At 39.5% G+C, this 21,190-nt stretch overlaps 2 protein-coding genes across 2 annotated transcripts in view; one reads left to right on the top strand and one right to left on the bottom strand.

The window, feature by feature from the left end:
* KLHL22 (kelch like family member 22) overlaps positions 1 to 21,190 on the bottom strand; it is a 303,656-nt gene that overhangs the window by 107,537 nt on the left and 174,929 nt on the right. The window lies entirely within an intron of this gene.
* The window catches only part of CABIN1 (calcineurin binding protein 1), a 116,572-nt gene that overhangs the window by 6,531 nt on the left and 88,851 nt on the right, over positions 1 to 21,190 (top strand). Inside the window, exons 10-24 of the mRNA XM_071445630.1 lie at positions 169 to 452; positions 1,002 to 1,170; positions 1,606 to 1,742; positions 2,115 to 2,332; positions 3,738 to 3,816; positions 4,051 to 4,238; positions 5,942 to 6,091; positions 6,607 to 6,801; positions 7,847 to 8,083; positions 9,650 to 9,803; positions 10,034 to 10,149; positions 14,499 to 14,660; positions 16,154 to 16,360; positions 16,711 to 16,856; positions 19,398 to 19,659. Of these exons, the coding sequence (XP_071301731.1) occupies positions 169 to 452; positions 1,002 to 1,170; positions 1,606 to 1,742; positions 2,115 to 2,332; positions 3,738 to 3,816; positions 4,051 to 4,238; positions 5,942 to 6,091; positions 6,607 to 6,801; positions 7,847 to 8,083; positions 9,650 to 9,803; positions 10,034 to 10,149; positions 14,499 to 14,660; positions 16,154 to 16,360; positions 16,711 to 16,856; positions 19,398 to 19,659 (2,704 nt within the window). The remainder of the gene's footprint in view (positions 1 to 168; positions 453 to 1,001; positions 1,171 to 1,605; positions 1,743 to 2,114; positions 2,333 to 3,737; positions 3,817 to 4,050; positions 4,239 to 5,941; positions 6,092 to 6,606; positions 6,802 to 7,846; positions 8,084 to 9,649; positions 9,804 to 10,033; positions 10,150 to 14,498; positions 14,661 to 16,153; positions 16,361 to 16,710; positions 16,857 to 19,397; positions 19,660 to 21,190) is intronic.

The raw sequence follows: 21,190 nt of genomic DNA, 5'->3' as shown, positions 1-21,190 counted from the left end.
GTTTTTGACACTCAGGTGTGTATTGCTGTCCCACTGAGAAGCTCCTCATGCTATCTCTAAGCTATTAGTGAAAAAACAATGTTGAATGCTGTTAGGTTTGTAACCATAATATAGAAAATACTGTGACAAGAAGTGAAGATATTGTGATGCCATTGTGTTTCCCTTCAGGTGGAAGTGTTTAGGAGAAGCCTTGCTTGCCATGTATCAGCACCTCACAACATGTGATCCTCCTCGCCCCAGTCTGGGCAAGAGGATTGATCTCTCCGAGTACAGAGACCCAGTTCAACATCTGATGCTTTCTCCCACCTCCACTCCTGTCAGTGTGATTCAGCCAACTCCTGTCAGCACCAATGCAGTGGTGACAATGCCAGATCCTGTATTGCCTTACACTCCAACCACACCCAACTTCCCAAGTCACAGCCAGAGTTCATTGGAGCCAGGAGCTCCTGTAGGTGAGCAAGGTACTTCAATCTAAGATTCAAGATACCTTTCCTACTTGTCTGGGTATAAAAAACATTTCAGAATTCTTTGGGACATGCTGTTGTTCAGCTGCATGTTGGTGGAGTCAGAAGCTTTTCAGCATATGTGTAACACCTGATAGAGAAATTGAAGGAGTATCTGATCTTTTCTGGTTTTGTGCTGTTACCCCACACTTCAGTTTTTCAGTCTTTAGGATGAGAAAAATTGTGACTCCATTCCAGCAGTGATGCATATCAAATTCCATGCTGGGAGCTCCTTAGAATGAATGAGCTGTTTTACAAAAAGATGATTATTTTTCTGCTCATATGTCACTTTAAGAAGCTGAGAAGACCAAGCTGTCAGCTATATTTATTTGAAATCTATACAAGATTTTTTTGGCACTGTCTTCAGAAGGAAACCAATGAATCTCAAGTGTTGCTGTGTAATTATGTTTTTAAAAATAAAAAAGATTACTCACTTTTTATTTGTCAATTTAACCTGTCAGGTTTTGGGTTGTTTTTTTTTTTTCATTATGGTTTTAGGTGACATATCTGCAGGTGATAAATCTAAGAAAGGAGTGAAGAGAAGAAGAATTACAGAAGATAGTGGTGAAACAGCCAAAAGGAGATCTGCCAGAGTTCGGAACACCAAGTGTAAGAAAGAGGAGAAGGTTGACTTTCAAGAGCTGCTGGTGAAGTTCCTTCCTTCCAGGTACTGCACTGAACACCTTTCATTGGGAGATGATCACAGACATGAAGCTGCTTGGGATTTTGTTTGATTGATACCCCCCAACCTTAAAACTACCAGTTCCATGGTTTGTTTTTGTTTTTTTTTGAAGCAGATGTGGTGCATTATCTTCTGATAAATGTAATAATATTTCTTTTAGTAAAAATTACCAAATAAAAATTAAAAAATAGCTTTTACTACTGTTAAAGTGAATTAGTGGACAATGCACATATCAAAATGGATAAGGTAAAGTAATCTTGATTTGGATGAAAGGAACTGGATGCAAATCTCTGAATTTGTTTCAGTAATATATTCTCACTGTTAAAATTTGCACATTGTTTCATATTTAGATGTTATATAGTAATGAAAGAAAGAATGAGGACTTTGTTGATATTGTGGGTTTTCCCCCCTTTCACACAGATTAAGGAAATTAGACCCTGAAGAGGAGGAGGACCCTTTCAATAACTATGAGGTGCAATCAGAGATCAAAGAGGAGAATTTTCAGCATCTTGGACCACACAGAATGTCATTTGATTCTACAACATTTATGGAGTCTGGTAGGCATTGCATTATAACCCCTGTTCTTTCTTCCTTGGTTTTGCCATACTGTATGCTTTAGTTTCTGTATTTTCCTGTCATGCCTAGAAGATACAGAAGTGTATTTTAAAAAGTATAATTTTATAGCATAGAAGTATCTCAGTTGGTACTAATTTTTTAAGTCTTGGGGAATTGCTCAATCCCTGTGTGCAGGAGCCCTGTTGTGTGGAATTTCCATTTAAACACATTGGAATACAGTAACTGAATTCTGCCCATGTGCAGTGGAGAACTGCTGTGATATAAGTGCCCAAAACACTGTTGAAACTTAATTCTTTCAAGTTATGATCTGCCTCAACCTTAGATGTAGGCCTTTGTGTTTATCTGCTTTCTAGAAAAACAGGATGTTCATGAGTTCCTGCTGGATAACCTGAACAATGGTGGAATCTTGGAGCTGATGATGAGATATCTGAAAGTCATCAGCCAGAAGTTCCTGGTGAAGTGGCCTCCTGGCCTGTGTGAGGTGGTGCTCAGTATCTATAACAGCTGGAGGAAGCACAGCAGTAGCCTCCCCAACCCACTCCTGAGGGACTCGAGTAACCAACACATCAAGGTAGAGCAGCACCTTTCCTTATTCCATATTTGCTGTTGTCCTGATGTGGGTGTGCCCAAAGTACCCAGCTGAAGTGCCCAGACACAGCTTTGGCTCAGCCCTGCTTGTCCCAGCTTGGTTACTGTCCCAAACTTGGGTGCACTGCAGCTCCTGGAGCTGTTTGTGAGCTGAGCACACCTGGGGGATGCTACATGCAGCTCTAACCTGTGTGGATGCACACAGACACCCAGAGAGAGGTAATAAACACAGAGATATTTTACCCCTTTATTCTCTTGTTGCTCCTTTTCCTCCCCTCCTTCCTTTTCTTCTGACATGACACAGTTTTGTTTTGTCATCAGGTCAGTACAGAGGCTGCTCTGTTCTCACTGGCTGATTGAGGGTCAGCATTGCTGCTTTAAATAGAATAAATACTCTCTGGTTTGAAGATAACCTGAAATTTACAGCAAAAAACCAAACAACAACAAAAACAAACCAAAACCACCTCCTCAGCATCACCATTTTATTACCTTTATAAATCTGGAATTTCCTGAAAGCAGAGAGAAAAAACAATAAGTTCTTTACATTACTGTTAACCACATTAATGATTGAAGATGATATTTCTTGAATTATAAAACCAGTTCTGATAATTCTTGGCCACTGAGCCAGCCTATGTTATCTTTTTAATGTTAGCAGTCTGTATTCATTTGGAAGTTATTTGCCTTTGGTATGACTTCAGCTGGAAATTTTTTTTCAGATCAAGTGTTTTTACTTCTTTGCAAATGAAATATTAATTATGAAAATTGCTGTGTTCCATTGATGCCATTTGCAAAACAAACAAAAGTGCCTCTATGTAGCAGATGTTAAATTTTTATACATCCTGTGACTTATTTATGTATATATTTCACATATACGTGCCTTCTTTAAACAAATGTAAATATATTTATAAATGTATTCCCTTGGCTCTCATTATTAGTGCATAACTGCTTACTTTTCTTAAATTTTGTCTTATTTTTCAAATGTCAGTGCTACTGCTATATTCTGGAATCGTGCTTTTGGCATGAATTGGCAATTTAATATAGTTTTAGTTCAGCCAAATTAAAAAGTAAGGATGACTAATTTTTTCTAACATCAGGCAATGCTGTTCTGACCTTTTTCCATGAACTGAGATTTTTCTTTTTTAATGGTTCTGAGTATTGTTTGGCTTTGTACCTGTTGATTTGTCAGTTACTGTACACCTCAGGCAGTTATTGTGCACCTTTCAGGCAGAAGAAGTAGATACAGCTTGGGAATAGAAATCCCAAGAGGACAAGATGAAGGCTTTCTTTGAAGTAAATTGCAAATGTAGTGATTTTTTTTTAATTTATGCTTCTTTTAATGTATTTCTTGCTGTGAACACTCTTTTGATATCTCCTTACTTTTTCTGAAGGATATGATGATAATGAGCCTTTCTTGCATGGAGCTGCAATTAGATCAGTGGCTACTGACAAAAGGGAAGAGTTCTACAGGTGAGAACTTAAATTTTCTTCAGACTCTAAAAACACTGGGAGCATATGGAGAAATGTTTCCAGGAATTCACTGGATTTTGGAGCTATTTTGTCTCAATATCTTTCAGATCTGTGTTTTATTGCTCTATCAATTGTTTGCCTTCAGGCAGATCAGACCTTTGAAATTCTGTGACATGGAACTCTTTCCATGGGATGCTGTAACTTCATGATAAAATGTACTTAATTGACTTGCAGTTTCTCCAAGAAATTGTCCTGCTGCCTCTGTGAATGGCAAGTTTGGTCCTGACTTCCCAGGAACTCACTTTTTGGGAGACCTGCTGCAGCTGTCATTTGCATCCTCACAGCGAGATTTGTTTGAGGAAGGCTGGATGGAGTTTGTCACTCGGGTCTATTGGCTCAAGGCTCGGTTTCTGGCACTGCAGGTGGGCTCCACTTTTGGTTTAACAAACACAGTTTGTCCCAAATTCAAGTCAATATGTTGTTATCTTATTGCAGGGGTTCCATGCTGTTGTGTCCTTATCACAAGAGTTTCACACCTTCCTGGTGATTCTGGTGGGCAGCTCCTCAGAGCCCTGGCTCTTTATTCTTTACAAAGGAACCAACTGACTCCAGCTGGCTACTTTGTGAAGGAGTGAGGCTTTGGTAGTTTGAATATTACATTAAGTAATATTTACAAAGTAACCAACTGACTCCATTTGGCTACTTTGTGAAGGAGGGAGGCTTTGGTAGTTTGAATATTATGTCAAGGCTGCCCTCTCTTTTTTAAAGAGAGCCACCCTCACTCTTTTATAGCATCTTCTTCTCATTGCTTACAGCTGTGGCCTGGTAAAGTCAGGCCTGTTCCTAAGCTTTGATAATTGGCCCAGCTGCAGCTCCTTAGGGGTAAGATTACTTTCTACACTATCTTTATTTTCTTATCTTCTATCCCCCTACAAATATTGTTCGGATGCAGCTGATTCAGGAATCTCAACTCTTTCAGGCATGTGGATAAAATCAGCTTAAAACATAGCGATTTCATTTTGCTTCTAAATATAATTAACTTCCCCTGAGGGTTGAGGTGGAAATGAAGTAGGAGGTCTCACATGCTCAGCAAATATTCAGATATGTTTAATAAATGTCTTTGTTTAAATGAACTTGTACTCAGCTTAAAAACAATATTTGTACTAAAGTTACTTAGAATAGTGTTGTGGAGCTGCAGAACATAAGATTTTTGAGGGCCTGGATTCATGGACACTATCAGAGTCTCAGGAACACCAAAATTCAGATTGAACTGAAGCAGACTTTTTTTTTTACTGTTCCCTCTGCTTTTTCAAGGTGGCATGGTTCTGCTTTTGAAGATTTTTAATTTAATATGCAAATTTTGAAGCAGAGGGTTTTAAGCCTATCACTAAGGGAATAATTTGAAAGAAATGTTATTTGATCCCAGTCTTTTTCTTCCTCTCTGTTGCTTTCCCAGGACATCAAAGAGGGTTTTTTAATGCAATAATTATGTTTAAATCTGGTATCAACTAGTTATGTGAGTCAGTTTCATAAGTGTGAACTAACTTGGTCCTTCCCCTTTTTTTCCCCTGCATCTAAGGATTCCTTTCTAATAAAGTTATTTAGGAAAAATGAGAGTTCCTATACAACTACTGGCACTTTTTTCCTTGTGATATGCAGAGTTGTATTTTGCCTGTGCATGCCTTCCTGACATCTCAATTTCAGTAACTACTTTACACAGAGCAAGTCGAATTCACTCACTTTGTGGAATAGATGAATGTTTCTTTACTCAGTGTTTTAATTTGCACAAATGGAAGAGTTATTTCTGCTGGTTTACTCTTCTGCCTTTTTAAAGGAAAGGGATTTTAGCACTCCAGACCAATCTTACAAATTTATGCAGGCTGAATTCCATTTTTCTGATTTGTTTTATCCATTATTGAAATAATCGGTAAGATATTTTAAAATATTTTTGCTTTAATTTGAGCTATTCAGTTGAATTTATGTTATAATTTTTGAGGACATGCAGTAAGCACACTGGCAGTGCCTGCATTAAATTTAACCATTTTCTACAAGTTTTGGAGACTTTCTACAGTGAGAACTGTAGGATTTTTTTGGTTGATTGTTTTCCTCTGTACTGTTTCTATAGGGAGACATGGAACAGGCACTTGAAAACTATGATATCTGCACTGAGATGCTGCAGAGCTCCAGCAGCAGCCAGGCTGAGGCTGGCAGTGAGAGCAGCATTGTGATCCGCCTGCCCAACCTGCACGTGGATTCTGTGGTGTCTTTGGAAGAGGTGAGAGCTCATTTGCAGGGTGTGTTCCCTCTTCCATCCCTCACACTCCATCTCTCCCAGTTTCAAATGTCACCTGTGAATTAGTTCATTTGTGAGGGAAGTTTAGTGCACCTCAGAGTGAGGGTCTGGTATTTTGAATATTATGTCGAGGCTACCCTCTCTTTTTCAAAAACTACACTTTTTGTATCTGTTGGTCCTGTACATTTTTAGATTGCTTTTATGCATAATAAAAACATTAAAGCAGCTGCATGCATTAAAGCAGCAGTGGATTATTGAATCAGTGTTTTCCTTTCCTTTCCTTTCCTTTCCTTTCCTTTCCTTTCCTTTCCTTTCCTTTCCTTTCCTTTCCTTTCCTTTCCTTTCCTTTCCTTTCCTTTCCTTTCCTTTCCTTTCCTTTCCTTTCCTTTCCTTTCCTTTCCTTTCCAACATTGAGAGCTAAACTGCTGGGAGAAGTGTCAGTAGTCAAATATCTGTGAAAACAAAAGTTAAGATTGTATCATCTGTGATGTTTGCAGATTGAAAAGAACCTAAAATCCCTGGAGAGATGCCAGTCTTTGGAGGAGATCCAGCGGCTGTATGAGGCAGGGGACTATAATGCAGTGGTGCATCTGCTCAGGCCAACCTTGTGCTTCAATGGTTATGGCAGAGCCAAACACCTGGAGTTTGTCACCTCCATACCTGAGAGACCAGCTCAGCTGCTTCTCCTCCAGGTTTGCTTTGTTTCATACAAAATCTGTTTCAGTAAGGAATTAAGACTTATTCCTGAAAACAGGAGGGAAGGATTTCTGGAGTGGCTGTTAACAGTTGTGAGTCTAATTTACAAAGCCAAGCATGGAACCAAACCTGTGAATGCTCTGAAGATCACAGCTTTGTTGCCATCACTAGCAATGTGCCAGCTTTTGCTGACTGAGAGTATGGCTAAAGATGCAAGATGTTGAGGCCTCCATGGAATGAACAGAAACTTGAGTTTCCTGAGTTATTTTATGGATGAATTCATGCTACTGTTGACTATATGGTGACTTAGAACCATTCTGAAACTTGGTTATCTAGCATATGAATGATTTTTATGCTGTAAAGACTCTCCTGCATGAATGAGGAGCTGTTGATACATGCAATATAATTGCTGTAGAGTTAGACCATTTGACACTGTAAAAATAAGTGTATAATAAGTGTATTAATGAGCTCCGCTCAGCTGAGTATATTAGGTTAGTTGGGGGAAAAAAGTTTGCAGGAAAAAAGTTTGCAGAAAAAAAGGCTGATGGGTTTTTAACTGCACAGAACCCAGTCCTACATTTTCCATGGTTTCTGGTGACCCAACCTCTTCAGAGTAGAAAGATCAGAAGTTGCTATTCCACTGGCCTTAGAGTTGCTACTTTGTTATTTATGAAGTAATGAAATGCTAGCACGAGATCATAAAGATCCAAACCCTGTTTCTTGTAAGTGCTTTATTCAGCTGTAGATCATTAGAATTACAGCCCTACAGCCATCTCTTTCCTATTTTCTTTCCTTGCATCTTTTATTAAAGCAGAAAGATGTGATGATTTTTTTGTGTTTAGATCCTACTTGTGTATTTGTCATCCAGGATCCATGCACCTCCTATTGTCCTTTTAATGTTGCATTTAAAGTTGTTGCTTCATTTCATTGAAATCATCACATTTACTGAGTATAGTGTTTTGCTTTGCCCTGCTGTGCATTCATGTTTAAAATAAACTCTTCATTGTTATAATAGATCTTTTTCATATTTACATTCCCTAGGACTCCCTGCTCAAACTGAAAGACTACAAGCAATGCTTTGAATGCTCAGATGTTGCCTTGAATGAAGCAATTCAGCAGATGATTAATATGACAGCACCCTCTGCTAAAGAGGAGTGGGTTGCTACAGTAACACAGCTGCTGACAGGAATAGATACTTCATTATCCTCAGTTAACAGCATCCTGAAAGACTCCTCTGTCACACCGAGCCTGGTGCGCCTAACAAACAACCTGATCCAGGTAAGGCATGGCCTGGCACCAGGAGGTGTGCTGTGTGCTGCAGGACTCAGGGCAGGCTGCAGGACTCAGGGCAGGGCTCAGGGCAGGCTGCAGGGCTCAGGGCAGGCTGCAGGGCTCAGGGCAGGCTGCAGGGCTCAGGGCAGGCTGCAGGACTCAGGGGATGCTGCAGGAGGACTCAGGGCAGGCTGCAGGGCTCAGGGCAGGCTGCAGGGCTCAGGGCAGGCTGCAGGACTCAGGGCAGGCTGCAGGATTCAGGGCAGGCTGCAGGACTCAGGGGATGCTGCAGGAGGGCTCAGGGCAGGCTGCAGGAGGGCTCAGGGCAGGCTGCAGGGCTCAGGGCAGGCTGCAGGATTCTGGGCATGGTGCAGGACTCAGGGCAGGCTGCAGGAGGACTCAGGGGATGCTGCAGCTGCTGGCTGAATTCCCACCCACTCCTGGTGGTGCCTTTGGTTACATTGCTGTTACATTTTTGGGAAGGTGGGTGTTACCATTCTGTCTGCAGTGTGATAGAGCTACACTGAGCACACACCTGTGCTAGATCCACTACCAAGCTGCCTAAAACAATCAAATATGGTGGTAAGATAACCCAGCACTGGGGTTTTAGGCTATTTGAAGTAGTGATAATGTGAAGATTGACTGAGCTGCCTGGATGTAGCCTGTAAGTTCTGGTTCTGATCTTGCCTTTATGTGCTTCAGGCTGGAGGGCAAGGCCCCATAAGCCTTACAGGCATGGTAGAATTGCTTGCAAGTGCTGGCCAAAGGAAATGATTTTCTGGTAAAAACAGAGAGGGTGATGTGAACAGGGCAGGGGAAGAGTGAAATGTGAAGTGCTTCTAGAATTATGAATGCAGCTAATTTTAGCCTTTTACAGAAGGTACTTTCAAACCTCAAAACTGAATGAGTGTTTTCAGTCCAAGTAACAAATGGCAGACTTACAAATGGCAGTTCTGTTAAGAAGCAGGTCTAGTTAATGTCAAAATTCAATGTGCTTGCAATTCTCAAATCTCCACTTACTTCTGTAAAAGCCAAGGAGCCTTCACTACTTACAGAATCATACTCTTATTGTGTAAAGTTGTATGTTTTATGAAATGTAATGGAATTCTGGAGAACAGAGTGTTCAGGCACATCATTTATGTAGCATCTTTAATGATTCTAGTTGGTCTTTACCAGTTGTTGTAACACCTGTGCTAGAATTCAGGAATTTTTGTAAGTTCCTCTGGATCTGGGTTGTAGGAAAATTTCTTGTACAGTAATGAGGCCTAGTAATGCTGAGAATTGATGCTGTGTATTTGGTCACTATGAATTGCTCATATAGGATATTAACAGAGACACATCTAGGTGGAAAATGGGGGTGCAAGAGGAATATCAGAGTAGGGCAAATAATCTCTTCCCCTACTAATTGATTTACCTCTAGCATTTTTACAGTCACTTGTGAGAAGCTGAGACTCAACTTTGGATTATTTCCTTGGGGTAAAATGTGCTGCCAGCTTTGGGTTGTTTGGGGAGGATTCACAGCTGACCTGTGTTTCCATCACTTTGTCTGTATAATGTGTGTTTCTTTCTTAGATCATAGACTGCAGCATGGCTGTCCAGGAAGAGCCAAAAGAGCCCTATGTGTCCTCAGTGCTTCCATGGATTATCCTGCACAGGATCATCCAGCATGAGGAAGATGCTTTTCGGTCCCTTTGCTGCCAGCAGCAGCAGAACCAGGGAGAAGAAGGTGGATTATTTCTTCACTTTTACATATTGCACCTGAGCTCTTTCCCATCTAGCTCAGGAGTATAAGTAGTGAAATACTTGTTTGCTGTCTTACCTTGCTGGCTGAAGGGAGGAGAGGGCTATGCAAACATCACTTTCCACCAGAGAGGAAGCTCTTTGCCAGTTGCAGCATTGACTCAGATTTAACTCAGTTCTGTGCTACTTTAATATTTACCAATTTCTTTCTTCCAGTGAGTCCTGATACCCCTATGTTGCCTTCTTCCCTTATGCTGTTGAACACAGCTCATGAGTATTTGGGAAGAAGATCCTGGTGTTGCAATTCAGATGGTGCTCTGCTCAAGTTTTATGTAAGTAGAAATTGTGGAATAACTGAGAGTGGTTCTGATTGATCTCTGAAAATCATCTGGCCAAGTCCTCTCCCAAAGCAGGAAGCAAAGTTCAAAGTTAGATTGTTTATTGCTTTATCTTCATGTTAAAGATACACTTTTAAATCCACTTTCTGACTTCTCCCAGACAAACATATGAAAGTTTCAGTCAGTTTAATCTGAATTGTTATTCCAGACCCTTTTCTATTGGTCTGCTTCTGTCATACTCCCCATTGTTCCCTGGACTTGCCTCACTGAGAAGAAGAATTGTTTTATTCTCTTTTTTCTCCTTTCTTTTTGCTTCTTGCACTTGTATTCTATTTTGTTCATGGGATTTGAAAGGGAAGTAGGAATAACCAAGCAGTTGGATAGTACTGTATATCATTCAGGAGCTAAAAAAACCTGTTGTGTTACATCTTTAAAATTGCTGCTAAAATAACACAGTGGGATTCCATATTCATCTTGTCTCAGTGGTTCTAAATAAGTTGCTCACTTCACAGGACTGAATTTGTCAAGTGTTAGGTGGGGTTTGCACATTTCAGTGTACATAAATACTGTTTATTGTGTAAAAAGAACATATTTAAACTTTCAGCCAAGAAAATTCAGTTTTGAACAGCTTGGTTGTTTGTTTCTTCCAAATCATAAGAGTAAAGATTTGCAGCCCATCATCTGTCCTCAGTTACACAACTGGAATGCTCCTGATGGCTCCCACATCTTGTGGTGTTACCTGGATTTGCTCTGAAGCTGTGATGCATTTAATTGTTCTCTGGTTGATAAATTTGCCTTGTTTGATTGTACTTACCTTGATTTTATACCACAGCCTGAAACAAATAGCAATTCTATTGTTTTCATGTTATTAACTAAATATTATTTAAAATACACACACACAGTTGATCTGTTGAACAGTGATGAGAATGAAGAACTACTTTAGCCCTCCATTTTCCTGTGTGTTAAGTCTGTTCTTTGCTCTGTTGTTCAGATGGGTGTGTTACATCTCATCTCTTGTGCTCCAGGAATGGGTGTCTGGGCACTAATACTGTAGCATTATTAGATAAAAGGACTTACCCATTCATGATTGACCTTTTTAAGATTATTCCTTGAGGTCTCATTGTTACACCAGAAAAGAAATTTCCCCTGGTTAAATAGAATATTTCTATTTGTTTGCTCATCTTCTCTTAGCTCAGAAAGCCAAGTGTTTCCTGAGCAGAGCACTGGCAGCCTGGGACAGCCTGGCTGCTGGCAAACCCCAGATAATGCAATGCCATGGCATCCACTGGGCCCTCCACAGGGACATTTCAGGGGCACTTTGCAGATTCAGCTTGACTTCACTGAGGTTTATTACCTTCAGCCAAGAGAAAATCATGATTAGTTCTGCATAGAGCTACTCAGGAATCTCCTAATTTCCCTTCTCAGCACTCCCTGGAGCTTATTAGGCACAGCTCGGTGCCAGACCCCATCTCCCTGTGCATTTGAGCAGTGGCATGTCCAGGACAGTAATTTACACAGCTGGGAAGGACGGCCCAGAGAGCCTGAGGGCTGCTGCAGGAGTCAGCAGTGAATGAGCAGGGTTTGAACTGAGGCTGATTCAGGCTGGGATCAGATCATCTCTGTGTCCTGCTCTCCCCAGCCTCCCTGGTGGCAGGAGCATAATGCTGATGCTCCAGAGCTGGCCCTGCAGGGACTCCAGAGGGTTTGTTAGCTCAGACCCTGTGCTTCATGGAAATGGATGGGCTGTTCCCAGGCTGTCGTGCCCTGAAGTGATGAGTCTGAATTGTGCCTGAAAAATGTGCTGTACCCACAGCCTGGGGAGTGACAGAGTATGGGCTGGCAACCTGGGCAAAGTGCAGATGACTTTGTTATTTATGAAGTAATGAAATGGTAGCATGAGATCTGGCAATGTATTTGCAGTGAGATCTTTGCAAATATCATCAGCTACTTCAAACAAAATGTTCCATTTTCACTGACAGAATTGCCAGCTTCTTAAACTAAAATATATTATAGTGTTATTAAACACAAGAATTCAGTTTTCAGAGTTTTCAGAGACAAGAGGGTGTTGGAAGGATAGGGAAAGACAAAGATAAAATGGGATGAATTATTTGAAGAGAAAGGCAGCTTCAAGAATGTGAACTGTGTGTTTCATAGATTAGTGCTAAGTGGTCACCTTCTGTAGGTGAAATGTCTGCTCAAGGTCCTTATATTGCTTGGGGATGAATGTGCTGTGCAAGAGAAGGTGTTAATATTAATTAAGGCCTTTAGCAATAGTCTGAATTATTAGGAACAATTCTGGATTTCTGCCAAGAACTTGAAAGTTGAATAGTAACAAAGGAGATTTTGAATGCTGTTCAAGTGAGAATTCTGTTACTGCTGTTAGATGTGCTTTTGTTTGTAGCAGTAGGAATATAAGGCTTTTGTTACAATATCCTCTGATGCTCATTTTTTTTTTTCAGCTTATTTAGCTACCCTTTCTGTAAATTTCAAATGTTGATCACAAATTCATACAGGGAAAGTGCTGGCAATAAGGTGTCTGCTGGGACTCAGTATGAATGAGTCTGCTGTGACTCCAGATGTCATTGAAATGCTTTCTAAGAATTGTCTTTGCTTTTCTTTTTCAGGGGTTTGGCTCTTAATAAAGAGTACCTTGATCTTAGCACAGATATTTTAATCAGAAGAGAATCAGCATCTTCTATTTAATTCCAGCTCTTATAAACGAGCTCCTTACATGTAGAAAGTTAGATTTTTGCCTTGTCATGCAGTGTTTGTATTGACAGAAAGCTTTGTGTAGGATCATGCATAAATAATTGAGTTTGAAGTCCTAGATGTTGAAAAATGGTCACAAATAAACATTTCTTTTTAAAATTGAAATTCTGTAGTGGAACGCATTGAAATTGAATCTTAAACCTCAGTGGTTGTGTGGGTCTTGACTTGGTTATGAAATAAATATCCAGAATACCCCTACACAGGTTATTCTTGGTGAACATATTTTTGTTGACCTTGAAATGTCTTCTTGGAATATATTCCTTTTGGGTTTGTTTTTTATGAAAGCTTAGTGAGACTTTTCAAAGAGTTACCTTTCTTCTTTTGGCATTCAGCTGCAGTTTTTATAATGAATGTCTTAAACTATCAGCATCTTCCAAAATATTCTACTGATGGGTGCTTTCTCTTGTGGTGTTGAAGGTAAAGATAGCAACTTGCTACAGTGTTTAGTAATTTGGGATCAATCCAGCCACTTTCCTTGGTGTGCAGCCATCTGTGTAATACTGTTCATACTGTTCAATTCTAGAGTCCCTTTAGCCAGATTTTCATTAACTCTCTCTCTTCTTTTGCTGCCAAGTCCTCTCCATCCTGCTTTTTTCATGCAGAGGAAATTGCTGGTTGTGAGTTAGGACAGAAATTCTTCTGTACCTTTTCCTTATTCACAGCATTGATGAACTGTAGTTCACAGTTATATTCACAGAAGCAGCTTGGTGTGTAGGGGAGAACTTTGAATGATTTTAAATCTGAAACATGAAGCTGATATTTAACCTCATTGATTAAAGATAAGTGCCTGTGGATTAATACAGGGAAAAAAATAAAAGCACTTCAATGCTGCTGCAGTGCCAGTTTACAGAAATACATGAGTAATATTGGGGAAATTTATTGTTATTGGGGAAAAATCCATTAAAAATCCCTTAAAATCCCTTGAAGTTGTTTTCATCACCTGCCTTCATCCAGCTGGGCAGCTCACTGTGAGCTTGGTGTGTAGGGGAGAACTTTCAATGATTTTCACTCTGAAACATGAAGCTGATATTTAACCTCATTGATTAAAGATAAGTGTCTGTGGATTAATACAGGAAAAAAAAATAAAAGCACTTCAATGCTGCTGCAGTGCCAGTTTACAGAAATACATGAGTAATATTGGGGAAATTTATTGTTATTGGGGAAAAATCCATTAAAAATCCCTTAAAATCCCTTGAAGTTGTTTTCATCACCTGCCTTCATCCAGCTGGGCAGCTCACTGTGAGCTTGGTGTGTAGGGGAGAACTTTCAATGATTTTCACTCTGAAACATGAAGCTGATATTTAACCTCATTGATTAAAGATAAGTGTCTGTGGATTAATACAGGAAAAAAAAATAAAAGCACTTCAATGCTGCTGCAGTGCCATTGGAATGACTTGTGTGAGACCAGTTTACAGAAATACATGAGTAATATTGGGGAAATTTATTGTTATTGGGGAAAAATCCATGTAAAAATCCCTTAAAATCCCTTGAAGTTGTTTTCTTCACCTGCATTCAGCCAGCTGGCAGCTCACTGTGATGTGCAGGTGACCTTGTCCTTGGTGCTTGCCTTGTAGGTTCAGGTACTACAGAAAGAACTTGCAGCTTCCACTTCTGAAGATACTCATCCATACAAAGAAGAGCTGGAAACAGCCTTGGAACAATGTTTTTATTGTTTATATGGTTTCCCTAGCAAAAAAAGCAAAGCAAGGTACCTAGAAGAACATTCAGTACAGCAGGTAAGTTATGTCTTATCCAATGTCAGTGGAATATCCTGAACTGATGAAAGATGCATTCTTATTTTATTATGCACTTTGATGTATTTTTGAGAAAGATTACTTTTATTTCCTTGTAAATCTTATTTATTTTACACATTGTAGAGAATAAAATAAAAATTTTAGTATTTTTTAAAATAATAAATATAACAAATTGAATATTTTAAATGCTAGTCTTATCCATAGTATTCTGCCATCCTGAAAGTATTGAGAAATTGATTTTATTAAGCTATCACTTTCCTATTTTCAGCTGAGAAGAAGTTCAAGGTTGAGGAAAATTTAGAGAGGAAAAGTCAGCTTGAGAGAAGAAAGTTTTAGCGGCCAGCCTTGCAGTTTATGAAAGTGAAAAATGTCCCAGTTAAAAGTTTGCAAGTACATTATGTTATCACTTATTTTGACATCTCTAATGGTAAATACCTGATAGCTGTTTATGAGAAATGTGAAATTCAGTTGAATTTGGGAGAAGGGCAACTACAGAGTGCCTCTGTAAGAGGGTTGTAGTATTAAAGGAGGAAGAGAAAAATACAGGGCAGCAATGCAATGTCCTGCCTTGAGAAACATCCCTGGTTTTGTTCAAAAACCCCAGCCTATTTTGCACTCACCAAATGCAAATGATCATAGAATTATCAATCAAAACTATTTTCATACAAGCAAAATGATTGTTTGGCTCTGTTGAACAAACCTTTTAAAATACACAAATACTCTTACATTACTGTTCATTGAGTATTTGGCAATTTTGTGTGTTATATGTACATCTTAGAGAGTGAAGATAATGAGAGAAAGGGGATAAATAAGAAAAAGGGAAGTATAAGGAGATTACCCTCTGCAACTTTCTTGCATTTCAATCCAGAGCAAAATTGAAAGGTAAAGTTATTAGGGTAAAGCAATAAAAGGAGAAAAAACTTAGTCTAGCAGAAGAGAACTGTCAATTATTTTGAGTATTTTTACTGCTTTCAAGAAAGAAAAGTGAAGAGAAAATGAGGAGTAAATTCTGGAAGTAATTTTCTGTAGGGAGTTCAAAGAGGGGCTCAGAATTTTGTCTGGTTCCCATTTCATTACCTCTTCTTCCTTGGCTCTGCAATGGAAGGGGCAGAGTTGTTCTCCATATTACCCATGATCTCAGTGTCACTCAGAATTTTTACAATTGATCCTTGCTTATAAACAATTTTTCTAAGCAAGTAGAATGGATTTATTTTTACTTTATTTTGACTTTAGTGACCTATGCTAAGTTACAGCAATATCTTTGTCTGTTAAATCAGTGAGCAGTATATTGTATTTGTGAGCAGCATAAATTAACAGCACCTTTAGCTCTGTTCTTGGGAGGTTTAGTTTGGTTCCTGCTAGAGTAATGTGTACACTCCCCTGAACTAGAAAGTCTATAGAAAACCATCATTAGTAGACTTGAATTTTAGAATTTGAAATATTTTTTTCCCCCTCTCATCTACCTCCCTCTTCAGGTTGATCTGACATGGGAAGATGCTTTGTTCATGTTTGAGTATTTTAAGCCTAAAACTCTTCCAGAATTTGATAGTTACAAAACCAGTACTGTGTCTGCTGATTTGGCCAACCTTCTGAAGAAAACTGCCACAATTGTTCCTCGAACTGACAAGCCTATGCTGAGCCTGGAGACTGTATCTGCCTATATTGAAGGAACATCCAGCAAGGTACAGTTCATTGTTTTTTAAAAAAAATTAAATTGTAGGGAGTAAAAATTGGTGTTGCTATTTTTATGTTGACTTTGAGATTATTAGTGGGATGATTTATTATTAGTGGGATTAGTAGTGGGATGATTTATTCCATGATGTTGGGTTTCCTTGGGTAATTGCATTAGTCTTTGAATGGTAAAATATTGTCAGGATGAGATGTTCATTAGTGTTTGTAAGTGCTCTATCTGTGAAATGCTTTCAAGGTCTTCCTATTCAAGACCTTCACATTATGTAATGGAAAGGTTGCTTCCTCTACAGGGAAGAAGCAAATGCTCATTTTTATGAACCTTTGCCTTTCTGATTTTCAGGCACCATCTCTCCCTGAGGGTGCAGACTATTCCCCACCAGTGGTGACTGAGCTCTATTATCTCCTGGCAGATTATCATTTCAAGAACAAAGAACAGTCCAAGGCCATTAAATTTTACATGCACGACATTTGTATTTGTCCAAACAGGTCAGTATTTTGGAATCCTGCTGCATGTCCTTCATTCTTCTCACTTCTTTCAGCACTGAAAAGCAGACAACTGGTTTCAGGAATGATAAAAAATCCCAAACAGCCAAAAGCCCCACCTGCAATCCATTATCACATGTCCATTGTATAATTTAAGGGCATCTCTAAAACAGCCCAACAGAGAAAACAAAACCCAAAACATAGGGTGAAATATATGATTGCTTTGAAATTAAAACCAAAAAAAGAAAGGAGGAGGGGGGAAGCTAAATTGAAATAAGTAATAACTGTGAAGAATGAACTGTTTGTACCTTTTGTTCTTTGTTTTGGCATGTTCATGCATGATAAGGAGTGAAAAATATCATTTGATAGGTAACTATAGCTCAAATGGCATCCTTTAGTGCATTAATTGCTTAGGCTGACCTCTTCCTAAAAGTGTTGATTTTGGTGCTAGAGAACCACACAGAGAATACAAATAAAGTATTTAAGTGATATTTAAACAAAACCACCTTGTTTCTTGATAATTTACAACTCACTGAAATACCATCAAGATTAAGCTCTCTCATCTTAAAAATAAAGCATGTTCTGTATATCAGTCTTCTAAATTAAACCAAGTAACCTTTAAATTTACTGATTAAATATAGAGTTTGCATATTAGGTGTTATCATTTTAATTCTCCTTGAAGTTGATAGATCAGGGTCAGTGACAAAAACCCTAATTTGATAGATTTGAGACAAGAAAATTGTTTCTAAATCCAGTCACGTAACAGAGACAAAAGGGAAGGTGAAGGCACAGAGCAATTTTAGATGTGAAATCTTCAGAGGAAATAGCTGTAGTTTAATGTTATTGCATCTTCTAGTCTGGGACTTGTGACTAGCAAATGGCTAAAACTTCTGTTTAAAGGCAGATGAAGAAATTACCATTATCACCCCCTACCCATTTTTCTGCAGTTTTGATGTTCTAAAACTTAAAATCAAAAATAAATGAATGGAATGCATTTTTACTTTAATATGTGGCATTTTTTTGCACTCAGAAGATGCCTTATGTATAACATAGTATTTTTACCCCAGTCAATGTAGTTGGTACTTGTCTGTACTACAGTTCCTGCTCCATTCCCCTCAGGAATCTGACTGTTGAGGTCACTTGACCTAGAAATGGGTTTTCAGTTGGAATCAGAAGAAATTGCAGGCAAAAAACTGAGAACATTATGGTGGTTGCCTTGGTGTTAAAATCATGGTAAAATTGAAAAAGCCCAGAGCAGAGGAACCCTGGTGTTAAAGTGAGGTTGGAAACCACCCTTCAGACTGTGTTGTTAGCAAACACAGGGCAGGACCCTCAACAGTCCTTCAGGCAGAAATTACAGTTGTAGTTCATCAGGATTTTCCTACTTGGATGCAATTTTGGCTTTATGATTTTTATGCTGGGAAATGATGATGATTATTCACAGTTGAGTCCAACAGCACAAGGTGTCACAATGTCTGCTGGCCTGCAGGGTGACAGCATTTTGACAGTGCTTCATGGTTACTGAGAAAAAAACAGTGGGAGTGCTGCCATTAGAAATATGGATATACTGGCTTTGCAAGGCAAATAAACCTGGGTTTTTAATCTGTTTTCCATGTGTGACAGTTACTGGGGGCAGTGCTTTGTTAGGAAACCACTTAAGGAAAATCAATATGATTTAGGCTGTACAGCTTGTGTTCTGCTCTGAGGAGAGGAGGAAGTGCAGAAATCTGTTTTGTGTGATAGAAAGAGGAAAAAGTTGTAGATACAAGAAGACAAATCTTGTCTATGTGTAGTGAAATGTTCAGGGGGGAGTTTGTTCATGGGTTTAAGAGCCTGAGATGAGAGATGTGGGACTCCAGGCAGCTCTTGAAAATGCTGTTCATTGTAAAGAAGTTGTTTTACAGCAGTCTGGGTCATGGGTGACAGAGCTGCCAGCTACAGCTCTAGGCAAGCCTGAAGCCCCTTTAGTTCTGGTTACAATGCACTGTATATTTCTCTTTGCTGACTATCTTAATACATAACAACCAATCAGCATCATATACAATACCTTTACTATTACCTATAGCCTATCATAACTGCTATATTTACCATATTATGGTCATTACTTCCAATCACCTGAGTTAGTATGTTACAGTTTAAGCTTAAAGTTGTTTTTCAGTTTTCTTGCAGTGGAAAGTTCTTAGACCTTTTTTCTACTTGCCACATTGGCATGTTTGTTTGCCTGTGGTATCTTTCTGCTTTTCCTAAGACCTATTTCTGCTTGGTAAAAACACTTTTTTGTTTGTGGTCAACATATCCTTTGCTCTAGTCCTAAAACCCCCTTCCAACTCAACTTAACCTTTGCTTTCTTAGTTGTCCAGTAACGACTGGCTCAGCAATTCTCAATTTAGACATCTGTTGTTCTTCTATATCAAAACTTGCTTCCACCTCTCTTCCATTCTCAGGTTTTACATTCAGAGCTCTCTGCCAAGCACACATATCTGTGAAACTTTCTTGTCAAACTTTCACCTTTTCCAACCATGGGTTGTGTTCCTGCCTGCACAGGTTTGACTCCTGGGCTGGGATGGCTCTGGCTCGAGCGAGCCGCATTCAGGACAAGCTGAACTCCAACGAGCTGAAGAGTGATGGCCCCATCTGGAAGCACTCCACCCCTGTGCTGAACTGCTTCAAACGGGCCCTGGAGATCGACAGCTCCAACCTGTCCCTGTGGATTGAGTACGGCACCATCTCCTATGCCCTGCACTCCTTCGCGTCCCGGCAGCTCAAGCAGTGGAAAACGGAGCTTCCCCCTGAAGTGGTCAAGCAGGTGGGATCTAACACAGAGAGTATAAAATTTTAAATACTTAAAATTAGGTTTTTGTCTCGGTTTGAAAAGACAGGTGTCCACTAAGGAAAGCAGGAGCCTCCCCTGAAATGGAAAAATGAAAACCCTCTCCCTCTGAATTGTTAAAAATTTGAAATTAAGGGGCTCTCAGGCAAAAATATGGGAGCAGGAATAACAATGGAGTAAACCAAAACAACACTGCCAGAGTCAGAACCCAACCTGACACCCTGTGGGTCAGGCTGTTGGCAGCAGTCCCATTGGGATTGTGGCTCAGCCCTCCTGCAGTGTCAGGGCTGGTTCTGCTGGAGCAGGGATCCTGGAGAAAGGTGCAGTCTCTGCCTCTGAAGATCCAGTACAAGAAGAGGCAGCTGCTGTTCCTCTGGGGAATCCAGTGCAGAAGCTGTGCTGGTGTTCCAGAATCTCCAGATTATATCCAGGTAGGAATGCTTGGCTGGTGTTCCAGAATCTCCAGATTATATCCAGGTAGGAATGCTTGGCTCCTCCCTCTGAGCTCACATCTCCCAATGGGATGCTGTAGTTCTTATCAGCCATGCAGGGACATTCAATAGCTGTTATCAGCAGGTGTCTCCCCTGAGGGAGGAGTGGGTGTGGAAGAGACAAAGGAAACTGCCCAATGAACAGAAGATAACTGCCATACCTCTAACAGATGGCAAATAGAATACACACCTTGCCTTGTTAGAAATCTGGGACAGTTTTCTAACATAGGAAATTTTTAAATTAAGTATTTATATGCTGTATTCTACATATGAGACTATCTGGTTACTTAGAAATGTTGGAAATTCCAATATTCATGTAATATGGTCAAGCAGCATTTGGAGGTGGGTTTTTTCCTTTCTTTTTCCTATGTAAAATCAGTTTGAACCTAATCTTTGAATTATCTTTTGAAGGTGACACAAAATTATTGTAACCTTCTGGAAAGGGGAATTATATTTACCTTTCCTTTCTGTAAATGTCACACAATGTTTCCAGGAAAAGGTGAAATGCATACATATTGAAATAGTGAAGAGATCAGAAATTACTCTGATATCTGTATCCACATGTCATCTCTTACATCTAAAGAATTCTCCCCTTTTCTGTGGTTTTGGGCCATTTACCTAAACAAAAGATCAAAGTGAAAAGATTGGTAGAATTTCCATTGAAAACATTGTTATGAATTCATTATCTCTTTCTCCATAAGGGAGGTGAAAAACATTATTAAGAAGTTTATTGCTAAACAAAAATCAACAATTATAAATACACTCTGACACTGATAAGAGTTGCTTGGGAAAATGTTTTGTCTTTTTGGACCAGTGAACTCCATTTCTGATTTAGCTATTCTGACTTCCAAATGTTACCTAGTCTGCAGCTGGAAGCACAATGAAAAAAAGGAAGTGCTGCTTCTCTGCTGTAATTTGTAAAACTTTCAGTGTTTGAGCTACAGAGATCAGTGCTGGGAGCAGCCTTTGCTTCTGGGAGATTTGCAGGAGGTGGTGAGTGTCCATCTGAGCTGCCT

Source organism: Agelaius tricolor, unplaced genomic scaffold (assembly GCF_023055355.1).
Source record: "Agelaius tricolor isolate 1412-34295 unplaced genomic scaffold, bAgeTri1.0.p SCAF_20, whole genome shotgun sequence".
Classification (NCBI taxonomy): domain Eukaryota; kingdom Metazoa; phylum Chordata; class Aves; order Passeriformes; family Icteridae; genus Agelaius; species Agelaius tricolor.
Note: the sequence above shows the minus strand (reverse complement) of the source record. Positions and strands in the feature narration are given on the sequence as shown.